Source organism: Carettochelys insculpta, chromosome 16 (genome assembly GCF_033958435.1).
Source record: "Carettochelys insculpta isolate YL-2023 chromosome 16, ASM3395843v1, whole genome shotgun sequence".
Lineage (NCBI taxonomy): Eukaryota > Metazoa > Chordata > Testudines > Carettochelyidae > Carettochelys > Carettochelys insculpta.
Window position 1 is genome coordinate 434,775 of NC_134152.1, and position 21,824 is coordinate 456,598.

Sequence of the window (21,824 nt, forward strand, 5' to 3'; positions counted from 1 at the left end):
GGGTTTAAATTAATCTGTGAGAGCAGGCTGAGGCTTCACATTGGTGCACAGGTTGTCCCACAGCCACCTTATGAAGTTCTTGCATCATTTTCTTACGCTAGCCCCTGTCCAACAGGATAGTGGCTGGAGCTCGGGTTTGATATGGTAAATCAAGTATGTAGTTAAATAAGTGCACCTTTTGTGCAGTCTGAGGAGAAAGAAGGGATTTGACAAATCAAATTAATAACAGTGGTTTTACTGTCCTAAGGAAGGGATGTATAATGCAGGGCCTCTAATAAAAGTCAGACAGCATGAGTCAGACAGCTATTGTTTGAGCTGTTAGTGGGACAGACCTGATGTCCCAGGCATCTGACTTGAAACTCAACACAGGTTTATCAACAGTTATTTTGCATAATGATTGTGCAATAATTGCATGCTGACTGCAACGGGCCAGAAAATCTCTTCCTATGCTGTGTTTCAAAAGAAGTGTTCCTGGATTAGGGGCAGACAAGGGGCTGGGTCCTTTAGCAGATTATAATCCACCAGGGGCCTGAAACTACTTTCACTGACCTTCGGTCAGGGAAGAACTCATATCTCAGTTCAGAAGTGACCCTGATCCATAAGGGTTTAAACTTAGGAAAATGTGGTGTTAACCAGAAGATGCCTAACAAATTGGGACACAAAATGGTGGAAGCAGGTATTAGACAGGACAGCTACATAGGGGAATGTGTCAGATTGGTCCTAGAAGAGTAATATGCCTACATTTACAAGGACAGACTAGTTCAGGGATATCAAGATGATAAAGCTAGTCTCAGTTATGGTGCTAGACTGAAATAAACTGTAAATGATAACAGAGAAAGCTGTGCTAGTCTATAAACTATCAAAACAAAAAAAGCAGTCAAGTAGCACTTTAAAGACTAACAAAATGAATTATTAGGGGAGCTCACCTAATAAATCATTTTATTAGTCTTTAAACTGCAAATGGTTCTCTTCTGCTGTCTGAATACTTATGCTGTCTGTGGCACAGTAACATCTTACTGCAAGGCTGGGGCAACTGAACTCGCACAGGGAGATACAGCAGCAGAAAAAACATACATGTTCCTCCTTCCTCTTATGCCTGATTGCGAAAGTGCTGCAGCCTGCTGTCTTCATTATCCACAATGTGAGACCTCAGCAGTACGAAGTGGCAGCAGGAAATTAACTCCTCTCGCTTCTCGTTCCCGCTAAGAGAGGCTGAGTTAGCAAATAACTTCTGGTTAATATTCATCCTCTTACCCCATAGATATCCACAGGCTGATGGTTTTGGAAGACTTGCATCTGAATTGGAGCTTCTATTGAAGAAAATAAGTTTACAGTAAGAGGGTGGAAGCTGTGACCTTCAGCTTTCAAAATTAATGGTGCTGAGCTAATTCCAGAAAGTATCCTGTAAGCTGCCTTTTACATTCTCATAACCACCAGCGGAAGAAACATAGGAAGTACCATTGTGTCTATATAGAAATATTTGTTAGGGCTGGGTCTACACTAGAGAGGTTTGTCAACAGAGGGGGCATCCTGTTGACATAACTCAGGGAACATCTACAGACACAAAGCATTCTGTTGACAGATTCTTGACAAAACTCCGCCTTTGCCTCAACAGTGTGATAACTCAAATTTTTGAAGGATAATAATCTGGTGACAGTGCTGTCAACAGAAGTGCAGTGTAGACACTTCCATTGACAGGGCTTCTGGTTGCTGGGCAGCCCTCTGCAGGGCTGCCATTCTGATTTCTGGCACCAGAGGGTAGTGTAGTCTGGCAGTTCTCTGTTGATAGAGCAAGTTGTGTAGATGCAATCTGTTCACAGAAGTTTTGTCAAGACTACCCTGTCAACAGTATCTTCTGTCTACAGATACTTCTAATGTAGATATAGCCCAGGAGAAAAGTTGATGCACAATGATAGGATTTTAAAACTTCCCACTCTAGTTATGTCCCTTCCCTGAGATAAGACAAGTGCCATCCTTTGTGATGCAATTGTTATGAGCCTGGGATTGGCTTCTCCAGTCACAGGACCTGGAATGAGGTGCTAAACAAGCATCTTAATAGCAGTTCACTTATATTAGGATGCCTTTTTCTCATTCAGCACGGAATTTCTTTGGCAACATCCTGACCTGACCAGATTGCTTTTTCCAATAAACTAATGTAAATAATGTATCACCATGGAGAACACACTGAAAACAAGGATTTCTATGATGCGACTGTCCCTTCCCAGTTTCTCCCCTCCTCTAAGCAAGAAAGAATTCTTATTTCAACATGGTGATCCAAACTTAAATCTTAACTTAAAACTTAAACAGTTAGAACCTAATTTTCAGAAGAATTCAAAACCCACGGTCTGTAGAGTCAAGGGGAGCTGAATGTACTGTTTAAAGAGTAAGGGTCCAAGGTTGGGGACTCAATGAGAGGATTTTAACTTGCTGACCTTAACGTCTCCAAGGTTGGAGGCAAATGAATGATACCCACTCCTTTTTTGCACAAGAGTTTCCTCTAGTTAGTCTGGCATTGACTGGACAGTGGAGCCTAGATATTCAAGTGCTGATGCTGCCAGACTAAAAGCTGTTCCCTCAAAGCTAAGCGCCTCTCCTCTTGGGCAACAGGCAATCAAGACCAATGGTTGATCTCTCCCACCCAGACCCTTTTAAAAATTACATATATCCAATCAGTTCTACCCCATTCAGCCAGAGACAATGGACAGGGTGATGTTAGCTCCTCAACCTGTCTCCCAGCATCTTCCACAAGAAGTCAAATCAAGTCTATGAAAGCAGCTAAGGTAGGCTAAGCCTGCCCAAGGTCTTGCTGCATGGGTGACAGAGGACTAGGACTAACATGCATCATCCACAGCAAAGGTGGATGATCCCAGTCTACATAGGGAAAGATCAGTGTACTCCTGGCTGCACTGTTGAGCTCAGACTGCCAGGTGCATAATGTGCTCTGCCTACACATGCATAAAGAGAGGTATTTAAACAGGAAAACGTGACCCATGCCGCTGAAGCAAGCATCTCTAATGAAAAATGTCTTTGAAGTACAAGAGTCCATTCTGTAGCTGAATCCACTTCCTCAAGAGGCTGGATTCAGAGCAGCACTTGTAAGCCTACGATAGCTCAGCCACAGCTTGGTTTAACATCTGGACAGATCATGCCCCCAAACGCACTATGCACTTAAGTCCAAAACAAGGTCTGGATTGGTAGATGTCATAAAGAGATAGACTCTGCGGGATAAGGCTGGTCCAATCCGCCGTTCTCTCCTGTTATCCTCTGTTTTTATCTGAATGTCACTCAGCAGAAAAAGTCTGTCCTCCTCTGTGCTGCACTCTTCATAGGCCTAAGAGGAAACAAGAACAAATTGCTGTGGACAACATACAATTGTATCTTGCACAATTGTCTCTGGATGAAGGAGCAGTGCTTCTTCTGCCATGTTGGGTTGCCAGGATACACTCCAAAGGAAGAATTTTTGCTCTCAAGTCACCCCTGCTTCCCTAGACAACCGGTATGCATTCCATTCTGCCTATTCCCACAGAAATGGATATGTCTGCACTGGGGCAATGCTAACTAGGACAACGTAAGAAGGGGTGGAGGGAGCATGCTTGGCAAAAAAATGAGGCTTTTATTTGTAAGGTCTTCCTCTGTCAATGGCAAGGGGACAAAGCTTGTGTGTGACTAGCTCTGAACTGCTGAAGAAACTATACTTTCTGGTAGAACAGGTTTGTCTCCTGCCAAAAAAAAAAAAAAAAAAGCTACAGAGGTGTTAAGCAGAAGCCTAAAATTTCCCACCATGTATTTTACCAGTGAGGATCATCCACGAAGTCCACTGCTATCTTCCCCTGTCTGCTAACGGGCCTAGACTGATTCCTGCTATCTCCTCCAACTCTTTTGCCTGAATTCTTAGAGCCAACTGATTGTAAGGAGGCTGGTGTAGAAATCAGCCATTAAAAAAAAGCCCAAACAAAGGTCTTGGATGTTCCACAGGAAGATCCACTGAGCAAGCCAGGCGCGGGAGGAGGAGGGAATGAAAAAATCATAAGGCAAAAGGTAGTCTTGTGCTTGCTGCATCATAGGGGAGATTAATAGATCTTACGGTAGCAATTACTGAAATGGCTCCTTTGTGTGACCATTAAACCCTGCTGTTTGCAGACAGATACAGACATTCTGGAATCGTGTTATATAAGGGCCAGTTTTCCACTGATGGTCCCACTCCCTCAGGCAGGGCTTTTCCAAAGTAAGTGGTAGGGCCTTGTTCTGGCCTAGAAAAGTTTTCCCACCTCTGCCCTTACTTCATCAGTTTTGCAGCAGGGTTTTAACCTGTTGCTGAGTGACCAAGGGCTGACCTGAAGCAGTAGTCTTGGAGAAGGATATGCTTCTGCTATGGCTGCTGCCACAGCAGGGCTGACTCTGTTAAACTGCTGGATTTGTCTCTTCCACAGCTGTTGCAGTCCTGTCCCATCCTTCTCCACATGTATGTTGCTGGACCAGCCCCCATCAGCGCAGAAGGAGAATAATTGAGCCTCCAGCTGTTGCCTGCAGGAAAACAGATGCAGGGATGAGACATACAGTGGTACACGTCTGGAAGATCACATCTTTCCTGCAGCCTCTGAAATAAAGTTTTTGTCCAGCCCACCTCTGTTCCTCCAAGACCAGCATTTTTCCTCCACTGGCTCACAGTTGTCTCCATCTTCAGAATGGTCACCTCCCTCCCGCTGCTAAGGGGAGCATGACCTACTATCACCTAACATTTCTCACTAGGTTTTATCTCCAGCTCACTTCTCTTATCTAACATGAGCACTGTTATTCCTATATGGCAGAGTAGTGTACTGGGTGTGTGAATGGCAATGGCAGATGGGAAGGAGCCCAATCATCATAGAGGACAAGTCATGAATGAACATTCCTACACTCAGTCTATTCTGAACACCCTGACAGGAGACAACCTGGGTTCTTCCCCTTTACATGAAGCCACCTGAAACATCATGGCATTGAGTTCAGCATCAGACTCTCTCTGAGGTTTTGCCACCGGCACAGCATCAACCCTCCTTCCACAATGTGTCAGAGCCACAACCAGAACAAAGAGTGGTGCTGATGCTCTGACCCTGAGATTCAGCTAGGGATTAAGAGTTGAGAGCATGTGCCTGGGTGACACAAACTCACTTGTATGGGCGTTTTGCTATTGCCTTGGTCAACACAGAAACATGCTGGCTCAACTCATGCCACGTGTCCAGGAACACGACCTCAGTATTACTCCAGAGCTGTAGCACCACCAGCCCCTGAAGGAGGAGGAGGAGAAATAAAATTAGAGAAATACGCAACACACAAAGCAGAGCAATCCCAAACTAAGTGTGGGGTTGTACACATCAGCCACAAACAAGCATATCTCATAGAAGGCATTCATCCTGCTCAGACTTCCAGCTGGCAGGGCAGCCTCTCAGAGGTCTTGCTCTGCCCTGAGACAGAGGAGCAAGGAAGAAAAACATACATCTGGACAAAATGAGGCTCTCCTCCAGCTTACGGTGGAATGGGCTAAGTGCATTATATTTGATTACACAGCACAGCAGTAAAGCCTGCTCATCCCCTATTAGCTCCCAGTAAGCCAGTGAGTCATAACCCCAAGAAGCGGGTCAGAAATTAAGAGCCCATCTACCCTTTGGCTGCCTGGTCTGTTTAGACTAGAGGTGGGCAATAATGCTTGATGGGAGGGAGCATTCCAAGATTTGGTAAGTGGTCTAGGGTCAAATTTTCTATGGAGGGGCTGCAGGGTCTGGGACAGAGGTTGGTTGCAAAAGGGAGCTCAGGGTTGGGGACTGGGATGCAGGAGATGGTGTGGGATCTGAGAGGGAGTTTGGGTGAAGGAGGAGGTTATAATCTGGGGCAGGAGATATGGATGCAAGGTCAGGAAGTGGGTATGGATGCTGGAGAAGATTCTGACTGGGGGACAAGTGTGTAGGAGGGGGTGTAGGGCTTGGGAGGAAGCTGTGACCTAAGGCAGAGGGAAAAGAGGAGGGAAGCAAAGGATTTGGGTGGTGACCTGGGGCAGGGAGTTCAGGAGCGGCAGGGGCAGGGGTTCCAGAGGCAGACTCTTGCTAGAAGGCACTTACCTGTGTGGCTCCTGGCCAGCAGCCCAGTGGGACTCTGAGGCAGGCTCTCTGCCTACTGCAGCCCCCAGCTGTTCAAAACAGCTAGAAGCTCCCTTCATGTGCCTTTCTGCGCCACACACTCCATGTGGAAACCAGCCAATGGGAGCTACGATAACTGGGCAGAGGGGGAGCAGAGGCAGCACACGAAGTCCCCCCTCCCATGCTAGGGGCTCACAGCACCGAAAATGAGCAGCCACCAATTTTGAGAAAACTTGGGCTGCAGCAGGCAGAGCAGCTAACTCGGAGTCCCAGAGGGATGGACCACAGACAGGATCAAAAATCTTGACAGGCCAGGTCATGGCCCCTCCCCCACTTCCCATTTAGACTGCATGGTCTGTGGGGCAGGAACTGACTCTTGCTCTGTATATGCGTAGGATGCCATAGTACCCTGATCCCTGCACGGACATAGAGGTGATAATGGAAGAGTCACAAGCCCCAATCACAAAGTATCTGCCTAGGCCCGCAGTGTGCAGTATGCTCCCCGGTATCGAATGGGGAAGCATATTGTGGCAAATGCGTGTTGGCAGGCAGGTGTGGTGGCTCGGGAGCTCAGGGGCCGTGTGATTTGGGAGCTCGCACAGCGGTGGTTCAGGAGCTCGGGCGCCGCGTGGCTGGCTCAAGGGCCACAAAGTGGTGCCGCTGCTCCTTGGGCACCATGCCACTGAAGCTTCCTAGCCTCAGGCCATGCAGCCCTGGAGCCAGCCACACGGTGCCCAAGTTCCTGAGCTGCTGCTGCCACACTGCCACCTGAGCCACTGCACCAGTGCTTAGGTCTGGCCAGCTCCAGCAAGTCATTGGGGGTGGTGGGGGGTAGGGTGCCTTGCTACTGGGGGAGGCGGGCAGCGCCTGGCTGTGGGGGGCATGTGGCGATTGGGTGTCTTCCATTTTGGACACCACTGGCCTGGGCACTGTGTTATCTGAGCTGGTATCTCAATAACATAGCACAGGTACAAAGAAGTACACCATGGATCATCAGAGAATCAACATTTGCCAACAATTATCACAAACATCTCTGACTGTAAGTACTAGAGAAAGATTTTGGTTTTCTTAGAGACAAGCATGTGACCACCACTAGTAAATTTGGGTTTTTTGATGGCAACTGCTGTAAACAAGTCAGGTGAATGCTGGCTTCTGCTCCATTACAGACATGGCTAGGGAATGAGAAAAATACGATGTCTATAAGAGGAAAGGACATAAGCAAGAGGGAATGAGGATGTATTTTGATTTCCATTAGGCAAAATATACGAACAATGGGAAATGAAATGACAGGAAATAAAATACCGTTTTTATAGGTGGATTCAGGGCTGGTGAAACGGTCTGACTTGACCTCCCTGGAAAGCAAGACCTCAGTGGGTAGGTTCAACATGGACAGGAACAGTGGAGGATTAACCCATGCTTCTCCTTAACAAAATCCCTCACAGCCCCATCCCAGGGGGTGAGAGGCAGCTGGAGTCTCCATGTGGCTTCAGTCCTTGGTCTCTGATGAAGCTGGCAGCAAAGGAGGGCACCGAGATGCTGGCTTTCATAAGTCAGAAATTTGGCCACTAGGCACTGGGCTGAGCTTTACAATTCCTTTTACACAGACCACTGCACAGTGATTGGGGATGGGGGTCAGGCACAAACTCCACTAACCTGGGCTAGATCTGAGCCAGCATCCACAAGATGAGACAGTCCAAATCCTCTCTCTCTCTACCAATCTCCTGAGTATCCCTGTTCTACCCCCAACCTCTTTGCCAATAACAGCTAAAGGCTTTTTAAGGGAGAGGCAAATGCATGCGCCTGAGGATCTACTCTCTCCACAGCTGCAGCTCCCTTATCTTCAAGCAACCCAAGAGTTCAAGTCCTATAGTTTGTTTCACCTGCTCTATCTCCTGCTGCATCATAGACAACTCAGGGCTGGTCTGGAATCTGGAATCCTCCTGTCCTCTCTGCTCTCCAGGTCTCAGTGCCCGCTGCTTGGCTTGATGATTGTTATACCTAAACAGAAATGACACACATCACTAACATTTTTCTCCAGGCCCTCCCTCTTCAGGATAGTGTAGCCAGACATGAACCCCCGCATTTGGCCTTTTCTTCCTCCCCCGCCACCACTGGGAGAGACAGAGAGAAATAAGCAGGGGAGACAGGTAGCCTTTGATGTCCTGGGAATGCAGGTGTGCTGTCTCGCCCAGCCTCTCTACTATACACAAAAACCAGACAGTGAATGGGCTAGCTAATGGCCGTCCTTCTGGCTGATCTCGGTGACTGACACACCTGATCACTTCCCCAGGAAGAACAGGGAACCCCCGCCCATCACCTCCAAAGGTGCCCAATTGTCCACAATTCACAGGTGCAAATTGAGCCTTGCACCTTCCCTGGGAAACCCGGGGTTCAAAAACATTCCTCCCGATTGGCCACTTGAGACCACGAAGAAGCCTCTGTGACAAAAGGGGTATAAAGGGGTTTGGCAGCCCACCCGCCTTTGAGTTTCAATCACCTACACCTGCTGGTCAGGTCTGGAATTAACTCCCGAGACTGGGGACGCCTGGTTCGTATCTACTTCTTCCCGAGGGATTGAGAGAAAGATTCTGGGTCACACCGGATCTAGGAGGCAGGGGTAAGAATTACACCTGTATTACACTTCTTTCCTATAGGAATTGAGGTAGAGACTCTGGTTCCACCAAGTCTAAGAGGCGGGGTGAAAATCACACCTGCAACTTGCCTTTCTTGTGTACACATTAATTGTATTAGTTTAAGCTAGCTAGTTTGTCTAAAACTTTTCTTAAGTTAAATTGTGTTGTTTCCCCTTTAAAAACCACGAGTACTAACTTGTACTTTAATCATTTGTCTTAGTTAAATTGTTTCTATCTTTGTATAAATAAAAAGTAACTGTTAAAGCCTCTCTAAGTGTAATTTTCCTCTTGCTGCTGTACCCGAACTAAACACAAACCAAAGAACCCAGCCTGCCCTGGCTGCTTAGCATAGCTGCTGGTGTGGCATCACCCCCTTTTCCCCCACCAGACCCTTAGCTGGCACCTGGGCATCGGCTCACAGATAGTCACCCCTTAATTATGTCCTGACTAGCCAGACTCCTGTCAGGACTAGAGTTCTGCTTTACCCTTTTCCTTCAGCCAGCTCCTTCTCCTGCCATAAGCTAAAGAGAGAGAAGGGTTTTTAGTTGGATTCAGGCCCTCAATCCACATGCTGAAGATAAGAAGGATTTCCATGTGATTCTGTTCTTCTTTAAGGCTGTACATCCTACACTGTGCAGTGCTAGGCCTCCAGTACTCTCATTGATCTCACAGGGGGATGGGCTGAATAGCCACTGTATGGGATAAAGGATCACTATGGGTACCAGCCCTGGTCCTGAGTGGCCAGTGGGACACTGGGGGAGACTCTGTCTTTCTTGCTATGTGAGTTGGACAAGCAGCAGCAGGTGGAGAAAATACAGCCCAGCTCATGGGAGCTGCTCAAGGGATGCTGTTGCTGAGAGCTTTCCACAGAGGATACCTGAAATGGTGGAGGCAGAGACCTAGCCACTGTGCTGGTATTTGCTCTGCTTCCATTACAAACAAGGCTACAGATGACCTAAAACAACCTTTGTGGTGTGTCTGCATGAATTTGGAATAGACAGCCACAGGTATCTGTGTGACTGGGATGTCTCCTAGGAAAGCCACACGCTGGCAGCCTCACAAGGTGAGAAGAAAGACTGGATTCAGTGAAGTTCTATGCCCTAGTTAGTGGGCTGCCCTGAGCTCCTGTTTACAAAGCTGAGAATCAGTGCATAGGGAGGATACCACAGCTACCTGGTGTCCAGGGCAGTTACAGCCAGATTCACCACACAGCTCTGCCATTCCTTCACGGCCCTCAGCTTTGGAGAGTGGCAAAACAGCGGGGTTAAAAATGCCCTATTTTCAAGACTTGTTGCCTACAATGCAGTTGAAAAATGGCCCGTTGGGCCTGCAACGTAATACACTGTTGCTCGAAGCCAGGTGTACATTCAAGAACATGCATTTCCTTGCACAAGCACTCCTCTCACACACACAATGCCTGCTGTGTGGCACAGAGAGTTGCCGGCAAAACATTTTTTTTTCAGCCACAACTTAAGCACTGAGATTTGAAGGTTAGCCCTCAATGGCTACGTCTACACTAGCCCCAAACTTCGAAATGGCCATGCAAACTGCCATTTCGAAGTTTATTAATGAAGCGCTGAAATGCATATTCAGCGCTTCATTGGCATGCGGGCGGCCGTGGCACTTTGAAATTGACGCGCCTCGCCGCCGCGCGGCTTGTCCTGATGGGGCTCCTTTTCGAAAGGACCCCGCCTACTTCGAAGTCCCCTGATATCAGCTGATGGGAATAAGGGGACTTCGAAGTAGGTGGGGTCCTTTCGAAAAGGAGCCCCGTCGGGACGAGCCGCGCAGCAGCAAGGCGCGTCAATTTTGAAGTGCTGCAGCCGCCCGCATGCCAATGAAGCGCTGAATATGCATTTCAGCACTTCATTAGTAAACTTCGAAATGGCCACTTGCGTGGCCTTTTCGAAGTTTGGGGCTAGTATAGACATGGCCAATGTCTCTTTTCGCAGTTAGCCTCATCCATATTCTCTATCTTAGCTTTCCATCCATGCTCTTAATATGCAGATCATACCATCTGTAGGTGCCAAGTCCAATGACAGCTAGGCTGTAGGATTTTAAGGAGGGACCCTCCAGACAGTCCAAAGGCAACAACTGGCTCAGATGAGGCTTGCTACCTGATGGAGATTCTCTTAAACTCTGAAACAAAACAAGCCAATCACAAATCTCTGTGAGTAGTTTTCTTCCTTAACACCTAGAGTCTGATAGTGTAGCAGGAGCACTGCAAGGTCAGCCTAGTCACTGAGAATAGATGGGAGCTTGGGCAGTTTGTCAGCTTTAACCTTTGTTTGGCTGCTGGAGTGCAAGGCTACTATGTCCTTTCTCCAAGCCATGTCTTACACCTGTCATAATCCCAAGCTCTGCCCCCCAATCAACTTTTCATTTATGCTTCCATCACTGATCTCTGGGGCACCGCTTGCTCCAGTTTTCATTTTCTATTGCATCTGCCTGAATGTGACTGTAAACTCATCAGGGCAGGGGTCTTCTATTCACAGGACTACATAAATAAAAGTCCCTATGGGGTGCATCAATAACTCGCTGCAAATGTCTTTGTTTCCAAACATTTGTGCTTCTCAAACTGTATTTTGAACATTTCCTTTGTGCAAATATTTTAAACACAGCCCTGAGTGTGCAAACATTAACACACATAAAGTGATGGGTTTGGACTGCTCAAAGGCTCCTAGGCAAAAGCAATGCTATCAACAAAGTTTAAATCAGGTGGCAGAACTTCCGCTGCTCAGCCCAATAGGGTGCACTACATTCAGGTAGGCTTTAGATATTCCAGCCCACAGCTCTCTGTTCACATTTGTGCATGCTCTAACACAGTTTTGGAGTAACTCCTTCCCATGTGTGTGACTCTAAAAAGGCAGCTTTCCCCAGACTTCTCTTTAGACTCAAGTTCAGAGATTTCCTATACCTGAGTTATAGAGAAGAGATGCTTGAGAAAGTCTCTTGGGTGCACCAGCACCAAAACCTCATTTTCCTCTTCATTCTTCACCTGAAGACCATCCTAGGGAAACAGAAATAACTTCTGGTAGGATTTAGGCGATTGCTTTTCACTTCTTGAAACTGAGCCTGACCAAAATGAAATAAAGTTGGAGGGTCTCAGCCCACTCATGCCATCTGGAATGGAAAGAGGTAATGGCTGAAGTTAGACCTGTGAAAGACATGTGGCTTAATTAAAAAACAGACTACATAAATACAGAGCATCGAGGGTGCAGAGAGCGGAGCAGGACAATTTATCAACCTAGATATAGGTGTTCAAACTGAACTTGGCTGCTCAGCACTCTGTGTTATAGGATCACCTAATTTAGGTCATTAGAGACAACAGCCAGTTATTCACAGAACCTACATCTACACAAGAAGCCTCTGTCGACAAAAGTGATTGTCGGAAGGGATTTCCTGGAAAAACTTCTGTTGACAGATTGTGTCTACACATAAAAGCAGATTGAAAGAGCAATCCTCTCTGTTGACAGAGAGCAGCCAGACTGCCCGGCCCTCTCTCAACAGAATGGCTAACCGGAAGCTCTGCAAACAGGGCTGCCCGGTGAACTGGAAGCCCTGTCTGTTGACAAAAGGGCCCCAGAGCATCTACATAGCTGTTTTGTCGACAGAATACTGTTGAGAGAGACATTATACCTGAACGGGGACAAGCATAAGACTGCTGACGGATGGACTGGGTTTCGTCAACAAACTGTCAGCAAAGTGTATTCTGCATGTAGATACTCTGTGGTTTTTCCCGACAAAAGGCCACTTTTGTCCAGAAAAGCCTATCATGTAGACACAGCCAGAGAGAGGCCCAGAGTGAGGTGAGAAAGCAAGCACAAGGTTCACACTACATCTGGGCTGCACGACTCCTATCTCCAGGTCACCAGCCAGCTTTTTTCCCCACAACATTCAAAGGGATACACAGACAACCAATCATCAAAGCACAGGACTGCCCTGAACCCAAGAATGTAAGAATGGCCATACTGAGTCACACCAAAGGTTCATCTAGTCCAGTATCCTGTCTTCCAACAGTGACCAATGCCAGGTATCTTAGAGGGCTATGCAGAAGAGGTAATCAAGTGATCCTTCCCCTCTCATCCATTCCCAGCTTCTGACACACAGATGCTAGGGACATCATTTCTACCCATCTTGGCTAATAGGCGTTGAAGGACCTAACCTTCATGAATTTATCTAGCTCTTTCTTGAACTGTTAAAATCCCAACCTTCACAACATCCTCTGGCAGGGGGTTCCGCAGGTTGACTGTGTTGCGTGAAAAAAAATACTGCCTTTTGTTTGTTTTAAATGTGCTATGTACTAATTTCATTTGGTATACCCTAGTTCGTCTGTTATGGGAACAGGTAAATAACTTCTTTTTAATTTATTTTCTTAACACCAGTCATGATTTTATAGACCTCTATCATATCCCCTATTAGCTCTCTCTTTTGTAAGATGAAAAGTCCCAGTCTTTTTAATTTCTCTTCATATGGCATCCATTCCAAACCCTCTAATAATTTTGTTGCCCTTTTCTCAGCTTTTCCAATGCCAAGATATCTTTTTTGAGATGAGGCAACCACATCTGCACACAGTACTCAAAATGCGGACATACCATGGATTTAAACAGAGGCAACAGAATCATTTGTCTTAAACTCAACCCCTTTTTTAATGATTTCTAGCATTCTGTTTACTTTTTTGCCTGCTGCTGCACATTGAGTGTATGTTTCCAAAGAACTAGCCACAATGATTCCAAGATGTCTCTTGAGTAGTAATAGCTAATTTAGTCCCGACAATTTTTTACATATATTTAGGATTATGTTTGCCAATATGCATTACTTTGCAATTATCAACATTAAAATTCATCTGCCTTTTTGTTGCCCAGTCACCTAGTTTTCTGAGATCCTTCAAAGCTCGTCACAATCTGCTTTGGACTTAACTAACTTGATCAGTTTGGTTGCAAAATTTGCAGATGATACTAACCTTTTTACCCCTTTCTCCAGATCATTTATGAATACATTGACTAGGATAGGTCCCAGTTTGGACCCATGCAGGACACCATTAGTTACCCATCTCTATCCTGAAAATTTCTTTTAACCATTTATCAATCCAGAATCTTCCCTCTTATCCCATGACTGCTTACTTTATTTAAGAGCCTTTGATGAGGGGCCTTGTCAAAGGCTTTCTGGAAATCTTAGTACACTATATCCATTGGATCCTCCTTCTCCACATGCTTGTTGATCTTCTCATGGAATTTTAGAAGATTAGTGAGGCATCATTTCCCTTTGCAGAAACCACGTTGACCCTTCCCCAACAAATTATGTTCATCCATGCCTCTGACAATTCTGTCCTTTACTGTAGTTTCCATTAATTTGCCTGGTACTAACATTAGACTTACCACTATGTAATTGCCAGGATCACCTCCAGAACCCTTTTTAAAAATTGGCATCACAATAGCTATTCTCCAGTCATTTGGTATAAAAAATGATTTAAAGGATAGGTTACAAATCACAGTTAGTAGTTCCACAATGTCATATCTGAGCGCCTTCAGAACGTTTGAGTGAATGGCATCTGGTTTTGGTGACCTCTTGTTGTTTATCAATTGTTTCCAAAACCTCCTCTAATGACATCTGAATTGAGAACAATTCCTCAGATTTATCATCTAAAAAGAATGGCTCTGGTCTATGAATTTCTCTAACATCCTCAGCAATGAAGACCGATGCAAAGAATTTATTTAGTTTCTCCTCAATGACCTTATCATCCCTGAGTGCTCCTTTAATATCTTGATAATCCAGTAGCGCCAATGGTTGTTTAGTAGACTTCCTGATTCTGAAGTTCTTAATTTTTTTTTTGCTGTTATTTTTTTGAGATTTTGGCTAGCTGTTCTTCAAATTCCTTTTTTGGCCTTCCTAATTACACTTTTATACGTTTTTGATGGTGTTTAGTCTCCTTTTTATTTTCCTCACTAGAATTTAACTTTTTAACCCATGTCTTTTTAACTCTCATTGCTTCTTTTACTTGGTTGTTAGACCACGGTGGCACTTTTTGGTTCTCTTACTATTTTTTTTAATCTGGAGTATAAATTTAAGTTGAGCCTCTATTATAGTGTCTTTGAAAAGTTTCCATGTAGTCTGCAGGGATTTTACTTTTATTGCTGTACCTTTTATTTTCTGTTTAACTAACCCTATTATTTTTGTATATTTCCCCTTTCTAAAATTAAATTTTAAATTAAATGTTGGGCTGCTGTGATATTTTTTCCCACCACCGGAATGTTAAATTTATTTATTTTATGGTCACTATTTCCAAGTGGTCCAGCTATCGCCACCTGTTGAATGAGATTCTGCACTCCAGAATCAAATGCTTCAAGAAACAGTCATTTAAGGTGTCAAAAAACTTTATCTCTGCATCCTGTCCTGAGGCAACACATAACCAGTCAGTATAGAGATAGATGAAATCCCCCATTAGTATTGAGATTTTATTGTTAGCCTCTACTCTCCCCTTAGCACAGTGAGTCCCAAACCTTTTGGCATCACGCTCCCATTTTGATTTTTGAGAAACCCTCACACGCACCCCACCTCTTCTTTACCATCATCCAACCCCCTCAACAAAAAATTCAATTTGTAATTTTAAACACAAAAACTTAATATAAAAATGTTACTTAAAATTAAAAAGAAGCACATGTAGTTTTTCTTTGCCCCTTCTGGGTGCCTGGTGCAATACCAGATGGCCAGCTGCCTGAGCCCTGTGCCAGCCATCACAGCTACCTGCACCAGCTGCCCGCCTGCCCACCTGAGACCATGCCAGGTCTGGCCACCTGTGCACCAGCCTGACTGGCCCAAACCCCATGCTGCTGGGGCCAGCCATCCGAGCCCCACAAGCCAACTGTCCAAGCCCTGCAACTCCCCTCACCCACCTGAGCCTCTCCCCTCCCCCAGGCCAGGAATCCCCATTCCCCCATCTAACCCCATCTTCTTAGAACATAAGAACCTCCTCCCACACCCCTCCACAATCCACACTCACTCCCCTTTGAAGGAGGCAGATAGCCCCATGTGGGTCTTCAGCAGCTGCCTGCTTTTTATATTGGCCACACCAGGTTGCCCACGTAAAATGACAGGAGCTGAGAGCCAGAAGCAAAGTTCGGCTTTTTCTTTGGGTGGGGGGAATGACTGGAGCGGGGGCTGGGTCACCTCATGCCCCCCCTGGAATTTTGGCAGACCCTCATTTTGGGAAATCATGCCTTAGCATTTCACTATCATTATCTTGTTCACATGGTTGATAATATATCCTTACTGCTATATTATTATTAGAACATGAAATTACTATCCATAGATATTCTGTGGTACAGTTTGGTTCAATGAAGAGTTTTATTTCATTTGATTTTTATAGTTGCTTTCACATATAGTGCCACTCCAACAGCAGCATGATCTATTCTGTCTTTCCGAAATATTTTGTACCCTCAGGTCCCATTGATTATCCTCGTTATAGCAAGTTCCTGTAATGCCTATTCCATCAATATCCTCAATAGGCAATGGACTTAAACTGCAGCAAGGGAGGTTCCTAACTGTCACGGTGATCGAACAGTGGAATAAATTGCCAAGGGAGGTTGTGGAATCTCCATTGCTGGAGATATTTAAGAACAGGTTAGATAGATGTCTACCAGGGATGGTTTAGACAGTACTTGGTCCTGCCATTGGGGCAGGGGGCTGGACTCAATGGCCTCTCGAGGTCCCTTCCAGTCTGAGTATTCTATGATTTAATACAAGACACTCTGTTCACCCATCTTATTATTTAGACTTCTAGCATTTGTATATAAGCACTTTAAAAACTTGTCACTATTTAGCTGTCTGCCATTTCCTGATGTGATTGAATGGGTCTCTTTTTCATTTGATCTGACCCAAATTTTACCATCTTCCATCCTATCCTCTTTACTAGGACATGGAGAATCTGTATTAATGGAGTCTCCCCAAAAGAATAGCTCTGTCCAAGCTGTGCGGTCATCTACACCTGTCAGCAGTCCCCCAGCCCTTAGTTTAAAAACTGTTCTATGACCTTTTTAATTTTAAGTGCCAGCAATCTGGTTCCAACTCAGCAACCTGAAATTCTCGCAATGAGAGAAAACACTGCCACTGCAATCATCATTACAATTCATCTGCAAGGTTTCTCATCTCCTGCTATGGTAGCATTTGGCATCAAACAAGAGACAACTTAGCTCCCATAGGATTTCCAGTGATCCGCGTTCAGAAACAGCCACAGAATTTTTCTAAAGAGCTCAGAAGCTTCCTTCAACAGTAAAGGAGCCTACAGCTCGCCAGGTCTATCTTCCCCGGCAATGCAGCTCACATCCTCAGCAGACATCAAGTAAGCCTCACAGACACAAAATATCACAAATCTTTTTCAGTTAGCTATCTGAAACCTCTCCAGAATCAATAGCTCACCCAACTTCCATCCTGTTTGTTGCAGACACGCACAGTCCTTACTGGATGTATATGTGCTTGAAACAATGACATCCATTTCCATGAAAGCCACTCTCTTTGAAATAAACTATTGGACAAAAAGACTCAGCTTCATTCCCTGAGCTAGCAGTGCTCACACAGAACATATTTAGCTGAGGTTGATGATCCCATATCCCTGTCTCAAAAAGCAACTTGAACTGCCCTCACTAATAATTAATGCAATTCAAAGCACCTTCCCACAGCATAGCTGTTGCTAGTTTACAGATGAAGAGGCCTCACAGGATTGGAGGAAAGATTGGATTCAGAGACTCACAGGACTGGAGAAACTGTGAGGAGTATTTCTTCTCCAGGTTATGCTGCAGGGCACTTCCTGAGGCTCAATGTAGTATTTACATTCCAAGGAATCAAAATCTTCCATCAAAGCATCTGACCCAGGATACTCTAGAAGACCTGAAGGGAGACAGCAAACAGGCCAGATATCAGAGGAGGAAAGAGTGTTGTAATAAATAGCAACTAAAAGCCACACAAAGAAATGAAACGGTTGCTACAAAATCCTGCTTAAATGTGGAGAAAGCAAATAAGGGGAGTTATTTCCTCCTCATAACACAAGATCTAGGAGTCACCACATGAAATTAATAGGAAGCAGACTAGAACATACAAGAGGAAATACTTCTTCATACAACTCACAGTCAATCTGTGGAATTATCTGCCAGGGGATGTTGTGAAGGTCAAGACTATAACAGTTAACAAAAAAAAAAAAAAAAGAAATTCATGGAGGACAGGTTCATCAATGGCTATTAGCTGGGATGGAGTCTGTGGCCTCTGTTGGCCAGAAACTGGGAATGGGAGACGGGATAGATCTCTTGGTGATTACCTGTTCTATTCATTACCTCTGGGATACCTGGCACTGGCCAGCATCAGAAGACAGAACACTGGATTGGATGGACCTGTCATCTGAGGTAGCATGGCTATCCCTATGATTATTTCAAGTCAGAATACTGAATAAAGCAGCATGCTGCATGTCACCTGATTATCTCACTGAGATATTTACAACAGATTGTTAATTACAGCCAGCACAGGTAAGTGCATCTACAATTAATTTTGCCTTACACTTCCTCTTAGAAGACTCCTTTTATGGTTGTTTATAACTTTGCCAATCTCTCATTGCCCCAACTGCATTTGGAGGGGCGGGGCATCAGTCTAAAGGGCAGTACACATGCAGCAGGAGGAAGCTTGGTAAGAGCAACATACATAACTGTCATCTCACTGTCTGGTCATTAATTATACTGATTTTCAAAGCTTCACAAAGTGCTCTCCTTTTGCTTGTGTCTGCCTGCTCATAATTAGCCGCTGAGCAATCTGCCTTGACCCCACACTATGCCAGAAACTTTTCCCCTCTACTTTCACAGATATTACGCAGCACAGAGCAAGGAGCAACAACAATGGAAATATTACTTTCATTGAGGTCTAACCTAGTCGATAAACTGCACCAGTACCCCTTTAAATGGCCAAAAGGACATTCTACCATTCTACACTTACTCAGTCTGCAGCTGAACTGCTCTTTACAGCTGTTCTGGCCACCTGTGTACAGTTTACAAGGGGTAGACTGAATCTTCAAGGATGACTCTTAGCATTTCCAATGGTATTTGTTACCATCTCCAATACGAGTTTTCCAGTCTGGGAATTAAGTTCCATCTTGCAGCTTTCTGAAGAGACTGGAGTTCCTAAAGATGCATGCAACATGCATCATTACCAACCATCCTATGCTGATGTTGGTGAAACAACCCTTGTGATCCACCAGATAATCCTCCAAGATTATTGAGAAGTACCTCTTGTGGTTTATGTGCTCTTTGCAAGGTAGTCTGATGTCAGGACTGTGATACGCATTCCATGAATCACCCGATCACAATTAGAAAATTCCACTGCAGCATAGCCACCACTACGTTCTGCATGTTCCCCAAAGTCATTATCCATCCTAGCACAAGGGTATTAATTGCCTGGGCTATTCAGATCACATCAGTCCCCACTTTAGCATACAAATGAGCAAGGCCCATGCTTGTGGTGCTATGGTGACTGCATGGATAATCAGGGAAAAAAGTATCACAGAGGTAGCTGTGTTAGCCTGTATCTTTGAGAACAACAAGAAGTCTTGTGGCACCTTATAGACTATCAGATATTTTGGAGCATTAGCTTTCATTGGCAAGACCCACTTCATCAGATGCAGCAGGTCTTGGCCCATGAAAACTTATGCTCCAAAATACCTGTTAGTCTATAAGGTGCTACAGGACTTCTTGTTGTTCTCAGGGAAAAAAGGGTGCAAAACAACTGTTTGCCATTGTTTACAAGCTGGGAGGGAGGAAAGAGATAAGTGCATCATGGGAGGCCGATGACATGTACCCAGAACCACCCGTGAAAACATTTTGTTACATCAGGTATTGGGAGCCTAACCCAGAATTCAAATTGGCAGAAAGAACTGTGGGATGGATACCCATGTGCATTGCTGTTCGAATCCACGGTAGCGAGGGTGCACTCCGGTGACTTTACATACCTAATGAGAACACACACCTTTGACTTTGTAAAAATCCAATTCTAAAAGTCAATTTCAATAAATTCAACCTAATTTTGTAGTGTAGAAAAACACTAAGACAGTACTGTCTCCCATTTTAAATTTATTTCCACTTTCCTAGTAGAAGGTGGTATTAGTACAGTGAGATCCCTAGAATAAATGCTAAGAGAAAAATTAAAGCTAATTCAGAGATGGCCTACCTGGGTCTATGCAGAGAGTTATGTACTGCAGACACTGGCGAGGCTGAAGCAGCTTCCAGGCATTAACAGCTTCCCTTTGCCTCTGTTTTTCAAGTCTCTCCAGTGCTTTTCTCTTCTCTTTTTCTGTCTTCCTTGTTGCTCCTTTGAGTTTCCATGGTTCTGCTCTTGCCTGACAAGCTTCTATTTCCTCTGGGGTTCTCCTCCTTTTATTTGGGCTTGTAGAGGCTGGTGAAAGTAGTTCTTTAGGCTCACTAGCACTCAGACAGCTTTTCAGCTCTTCTTTTACAGCATCGTCACAAATACCATAATCCAGTGTATCAGCAGCTGTGTGCATCAGGGTAACAGTTCTCATATGGCATGATTCAGCCTCACTGTCTGCATCAGAATCTGAAATTTCCCAGGCAGCAGCTTGTCTGAAAAACCTATTGGTTTTGTCAGTGGACCGATTGTTTGAATTTTCCTTCATGGTTTTATTTTTTTCTTCCATATTTCTAATTACTATTGTTACATAAAAGACTGCTTAAAAATGCAAAGCCACTTAATATTCTGTGCCAATTTCTAATAAGTAAAGGCACTTCACTTATTTTTAAAATATTTACCTAAGTGATACATTTTATTTTGCATAGTTTTAATTTTAATTAAAAATAAATAAGAAGTCATTAAAAACCCAAATTCCTCTCATAGGAAGTAAATTCTAGCTTAGGACAAACAAGTGGGTCAGTGCTAGGATATGGACCCTTTCATTTTGGGTCTACCACTCACTGAAATGCACACCAGGCTAACTTTGATGGAAATACACAAATTACCAACCAAGCAACTGGCTTATGAGAGTAACCTGTTCCCCATCCTGGAGCACAGACATCTACATTCCAAAGCACTAAATTAGTACCAATAATTTTCCTGGCTGGAAGTATCCACACAGAGGCTAAGGACTGAACAGGCAACAGACTGAATTCTCCTCTTAGGTGAGCTGTGCAGGTCAGTTGAAGCACAAAACGCTGTGGGCAGGAGCTTGCTCTGCTATTGTCCAGGCAGCTACAATATTTCAGCAGTATTGCCAACTCCGCACATTCAAAGATTATGAGTCAGTCCTTAAAAAGAAAAAAATCAAAACAGGTTACAAATGATAGAAGTTTTTTAAAAAAGTTTTTTTAACTTTGTGGTATTTGATCATGGACAATGCACTCAGGTCATGGTTTCAAGTTTTCCCTGGCTATGTCTACACTAGCCCCAGAACTTCAAAAGGGACGTGATAATAAACCTAACTGAACCATGCAAAGATGCTAATGAGGCGCTGCCATGAACACGCAGCCCCTCACTAGCATCTTTCGATTAGGTTCATTATCACGCCCCTTTCGAAGTTCTGGGGCTAGTGTAGAAATAGCGACAAGGGCAAGACATTTCTGTGTTTCAGTATAAGGAAAGCGAGATTCGCTTATGGCCCGGCTTCCGCCGCTTTGAGAAAAACGCCCAATGCTGCGAAGCTCTGCCATCATGTCGCGGGTAACAGGGCTACAGCGCCGGGCCAGGGCCAGGGCCAGGGCCAGGGCCAGCTCCAGCTCCAGCGCCAGCTCCTGCCCCTGCCCGCGTCAGCTCACCACGGGGCAGGGAAAGAACAGCCCGTACTGGGAACGGGACTGAAACCTGCCTGCTGTGCTGCCAGTAGGCGCTGGACACAGGTTTGAGAGCAGGGAGCCTTGGGGGACCCTAATGCCGGTCAACGCCTCCCGAGGAGAGTCCGCGACCACCCAGGAAACTCTGTTGCAACGCTACACACAGAGACAGCGCCCTTCTCTAATCACTCCCCGCCAGTCCCGTCAGCGGCTGTCACTTCCGCTCAGTGCCCGGGGCTGTTTCCGCCGCTACCGGAAATTTCGGCCGG

The 21,824-nt window shown here is 45.1% G+C and overlaps 1 protein-coding gene across 1 annotated transcript; it reads right to left on the bottom strand.

The window, feature by feature from the left end:
• Nucleotides 1-42: 42 nt before the first annotated feature.
• On the bottom strand, nucleotides 43-21,744 carry EME2 (essential meiotic structure-specific endonuclease subunit 2). Its single transcript, XM_075011219.1, has 9 exons — nucleotides 21,591-21,744; nucleotides 19,943-21,033; nucleotides 17,490-17,626; nucleotides 11,661-11,753; nucleotides 10,758-10,882; nucleotides 7,991-8,108; nucleotides 5,149-5,264; nucleotides 4,335-4,524; nucleotides 43-3,331 (listed from the first exon to the last, which is right to left on the bottom strand). Exons 2-9 carry the CDS (start codon nucleotides 20,427-20,429, stop codon nucleotides 3,161-3,163), a joined length of 1,437 nt encoding a protein of 478 aa, XP_074867320.1. The 5' UTR covers nucleotides 20,430-21,033; nucleotides 21,591-21,744; the 3' UTR covers nucleotides 43-3,160.
• Between the last annotated feature and the right edge of the window lie 80 nt (nucleotides 21,745-21,824).

Excerpts from the sequence above, each read along its gene's own strand:
- EME2 (XM_075011219.1), bottom strand. The coding sequence starts at position 20,429 with ATGGAAGAAAAAAATAAAACCATGAAGGAAAATTCAAACAATCGGTCC. Across the intron at positions 10,883-11,660 it reads ATCTCTTCTCTATAACTCAG|AGTTTAAGAGAATCTCCATC; the intron begins GTATAGGAAATC and ends GTTTTGTTTCAG. Across the intron at positions 4,525-5,148 it reads ATAGCAAAACGCCCATACAA|GCAACAGCTGGAGGCTCAAT; the intron begins GTGAGTTTGTGT and ends GTTTTCCTGCAG.